Source organism: Trematomus bernacchii, unplaced genomic scaffold (genome assembly GCF_902827165.1).
Source record: "Trematomus bernacchii unplaced genomic scaffold, fTreBer1.1, whole genome shotgun sequence".
NCBI lineage: Eukaryota > Metazoa > Chordata > Actinopteri > Perciformes > Nototheniidae > Trematomus > Trematomus bernacchii.
This window is the reverse complement of record NW_022987737.1, coordinates 425,347-429,574: the sequence shown is the minus strand read 5'-3', so window position 1 is coordinate 429,574 and position 4,228 is coordinate 425,347. Positions and strand designations below refer to the sequence as shown.

The following is a 4,228-nucleotide window of genomic DNA, read 5'->3' as shown; positions in this document are numbered from 1 at the left end:
GAGTGAGACCTCCTGATGAATGTAGTTCTTAAATATCTGAGTGAGACCTCCTAATGAATGTAGTTCTTAAATATCTGAGTGAGACCTCCTAATGAATGTAGTTCTTAAATAGTGGGGATAGTGGTGGTCTAATGGATAGTGAGGTGGGCTGAAGATTGTGAGTTCAAATCCCGCCAGGAACACCACCACTAGTGTTCTCAGATTTCCCTCAGAGTGAGACCTCCTCCTGTAGTTCTCAGATTTCCCTCAGAGTGAGACCTCCTCTGGTTTCTCGCTCTGTGTCTTGACGTGGCGCCGGCGGCCGCCATGTTGTTTGTGCCGTGTTGTCAGTAGCAGCTTCAGAGGATCGTTACTGATTCACAGCTGATTTACCTGCAGAGACACAGCCTCACCTGGACCTGAGGACACCTGAGGACTCTCACCTGGACGGTCCTCAGCTCACCTGAGACTCTGCTACCTGTCAGTGACGCTGCGGTTTATCAGCTGTTAGTGGTTAGCTCCCAAGCTAACTGAGGAACTGTGAGCAGCTTCAGGGGAAACAGGTAAGAAACTCACCTGTCAGAGAGCATGGTCATCTTCTCTCACATGTTACACTGTGAGACCTTTACCTGGCAGTTGAATGAAAGAGCTGTCATTCACCGGAAAGTTGGTCAGAGTTTTCTTGCTGTCTTTTTATAGAATATATAATATCTTTATTGTCATCATACAAAGTACAGCTCTCCCTCACTCCCTTCTGGTCTGAAACAGACAGAAAGAAACTCACCTGTGAGACAGAAGCACCTCGAAGGTCCTGATTTAAACTTTAACTGTAAAACATTTACCTGACAAGTCAATTAAAGAGCTGAGATGTATTTAATCCTCAGGTGATGAAACTGACTGAAGGGAAACATCCCAGATCAATACATCTGATCAGAAACACATCTCTTTAAAAGCAGACAAAATAATATGTTCTTTTAAATGTTTGGTCGGTGGTTTTTCTTTAAATATTTTAATTAAACTGAATTGTTTCTGACTTGTTTTTAAAGAGTAAGAAAGTGACTCTTTCGGTGGTTTTCTGTAAAACATTTGAAACTTTGAATCTTTACAGGATCTGAGTTGTAATGTGAATATAATGTGTTTCCTGCAGGGGTTAGGAGGACATAGTATCTGCACTGAGTTGTAATATGAATATATATGTATGTAAAGTGTTAGACCACGCTAACATGATATCTGTGTTTTAATCGAAAGGTTAGGAAAGGGTCAAAGGAGCTATAACTCCACAGGAAGATGAGAGGGTCTGGAGAGGGGTTTCTAAACATCTGGAACTAACTCCCAGAAACCTGCAGCTCCTTAGAGACTCTCTCTTCACACAGAGGGGACACGTGTCTCTTCTACATCAACATGTGTCCCCTCTTCTTCATGTCTCTTCTACATCAACATGTGTCCCCTCTTCTTCATGTCTCTTCTACATCAACATGTGTCCCCTCTTCTTCATGTCTCTTCTTCATCAACATGTGTCCCCTCTTCTTCATGTCTCTTCTTCATCAACATGTGTCCCCTCTTCTTCATGTCTCTTCTACATCAACATGTGTCCCCTCTTCTTCATGTCTCTTCTACATCAACATGTGTCCCCTCTTCTTCATGTCTCTTCTTCATCAACATGTGTCCCCTCTTCTTCATCTCTCTTCTACATCAACATGTGTCCCCTCTTCTTCATGTCTCTTCTACATCAACATGTGTCCTCTCTTCTTCATGTCTCTTCTTCATCAACATGTGTCCCCTCTTCTTCATCTCTCTTCTTCATCAACATGTGTCCCCTCTGTGGAAAGAGACTCTGAAAGTTTCAGGACCAAAGATTCTCTCTCTTTTTGATCCATTTCTATAAAAACCTGTCTGAAAATGAGCTGATCAGATTTTGGCCACTTGATGATGTCATAACGATGTGTTGTCTTGTGTAACTCCTTATTTTCATCTAAAGTAACAGACAGAGAATCAGCACTTTGGAAACAGGGCTGAAACAGAGGGGATTATGGGTAATGCTGCAATGATCTGTTTGGTGTTTCAGCCAATCAGAGACAGGTTAATAACACCACATCTCTCTCTGTAGATCAGCCCTCGATGGCGACCTTCCCAGAGTTCATCTCTCAGAACGAGGACCGGGACGGGGTCCGGCTCAGCTGGAACGTCTGGCCCTCGTCCCGTCTGGAGGCGACCCGGCTGGTGGTCCCTCTGGCGGCGCTGCTGTCCCCCCTGAGAGAGAGAGAGGACCTGCCCCCCATCCAGTATGAACCTGTGCTCTGCAGCAGGGCCACATGCAGAGCAGTGCTGAACCCCCTGTGGTGAGAGAGTGTGAGAGTGAGAGAGTGAGAGTGAGAGAGAGAAAGAGAGAAAGAGAGAAAATATTAAAATGTGTAATTGTGTTTCAGTCAGGTGGACTACAGAGCCAAGCTGTGGGCCTGTAACTTCTGCTACCAGAGGAACCAGGTGCTGCACACACACATTGCTACAGATGATCACACACACACATTGCTACAGATGATCACACACACACTGCTACAGATGAACACACACACACATTGCTACAGATGATCACACACACACATTGCTACAGATGAACACACACACACACACACTCTCTGAGATATTAACGATGGTCTGTTTCAGTTCCCTCCATCCTACGCGGGGATCTCGGAGGTGAACCAGCCGGCCGAGCTGCTGCCTCAGTTCTCCACCATCGAGTACGTGGTGCAGGTGAGACCCGACGTACAGAGAGACATTACAAGACTAGAAATAAACAATCCAAAATGTAAACTTCTCAAATAGAAAAAAAATAGCATTAAAGAAGTAAAAAGTGTGTGTCTGTTACTGTGTGTGTGTGTGTCTGTGTGTGTGTGTCTGTTAATGTGAGTGTCTGTTACTGTTACTGTGTGTGTCTGTGAGTGTGTGTTACTGTGTGTGTGTTACTGTGTGTGTCTGTTACTGTGTGTGTGTGTGTCTGTTAATGTGAGTGTCTGTTACTGTTACTGTGTGTGTGTGTGTGTTACTGTGTGTGTCTGTTACTGTGTCTGTGTGTGTCTGTTAATGTGAGTGTCTGTGTGTGTGTGTGTCTGTTACTGTGAGTGTGTGTTACTGTGTGTGTGTGTGTCTGTTACTGTGTGTGTGTGTTACCTGTGGCTCTTTGAGCACTAGGAAAAGCGCTATAAAAATGTACTATTATTGTGCTCTGATATGAACTTGGCGTCCTCAGCGCGGGCCCCAGATGCCCCTGGTGTTCCTCTACGTGGTGGACACCTGTCTGGAGGAGGAGGACCTGCAGGCTCTGAAGGAGAGCCTCCAGATGTCTCTCTCTCTGCTGCCCCCCGCCTCTCTGGTGGGCCTCATCACCTTCGGACGCATGGTGCAGGTCCACGAGCTGCAGGGCCCTGAAGGCATCGCCAAGAGCTACGTGTTCCGGGGGGCCAAGGACCTGAGCGCCAAGCAGCTGCAGGTGAGGGCCCCTGAACGCACCACTGACACTGCTGACTGTCCCTGAATGCACCACAGACACTATAAGTTAACCAAGGCCCTGAATGCACCCCAGCAGTGACTTATTGTCCCTGAATGCATCACAGCTGCAGTAAGTATCATACTGTTAGTCCTGCAGCACCTGAACGCATCACATCTGCATTTGTATGTCCCTGAACATCTCACCGCTGCAGGTATATCCCTAAAGCTGTAAATGACAGCAGCACCTGAACGCCTCGCAGCTCATTGTGAAGTATCTGTACTACCTGAGCCGCCGAGGCTTCTGGGAGTTTCCTCTAACAGAGTGTTGTGTTCCTGCAGGAGATGCTCGGTCTGACCAAACCTGCAGCGGCTCAGACGAGAGGAGCCCAGCCCGCCCCCAGCCCGCTCTGCAACAGGTGAGGGAGGGGCTTAACATCACACACACCTCAATTCAAAGATTCTAAGTCAAAGGTTTTATTGTCACAGCAGCTGCAGGGTAGAAACCTGAGCTCCTCCCACAATGCAACATATATCATAAAATACAAAAATAAACATCACTATGCATTAAAACTCCCCCCTTCTCCCCCCCCCCCCAGGTTCCTGCAGCCGGTGCAGAAGGTGGACATGACCCTCACTGACCTGCTGGGGGAGCTGCAGAGAGACCCCTGGCCCGTCACTCAGGGGAAGAGACCTCTGAGGTCGCTGGGGGTCGCCATGTCCATCGCTGTGGGGCTGCTGGAGGTGAGAGAGACACACACACACA

General features: G+C 47.4%; 1 protein-coding gene across 1 annotated transcript in view; it reads left to right on the top strand.

Annotated features, from left to right (window-relative positions):
* The first annotated feature begins 300 nt into the window (after positions 1-300).
* The window catches only part of LOC117495028 (protein transport protein Sec23A), a 26,983-nt gene continuing 23,055 nt past the window's right edge, over positions 301-4,228 (top strand). Inside the window, exons 1-7 of the mRNA XM_034146090.1 lie at positions 301-542; positions 2,087-2,318; positions 2,406-2,463; positions 2,644-2,730; positions 3,227-3,466; positions 3,805-3,881; positions 4,062-4,206. Coding sequence (XP_034001981.1) covers positions 2,098-2,318; positions 2,406-2,463; positions 2,644-2,730; positions 3,227-3,466; positions 3,805-3,881; positions 4,062-4,206 — 828 coding nt within the window. The 5' untranslated portion in view covers positions 301-542; positions 2,087-2,097. The remainder of the gene's footprint in view (positions 543-2,086; positions 2,319-2,405; positions 2,464-2,643; positions 2,731-3,226; positions 3,467-3,804; positions 3,882-4,061; positions 4,207-4,228) is intronic.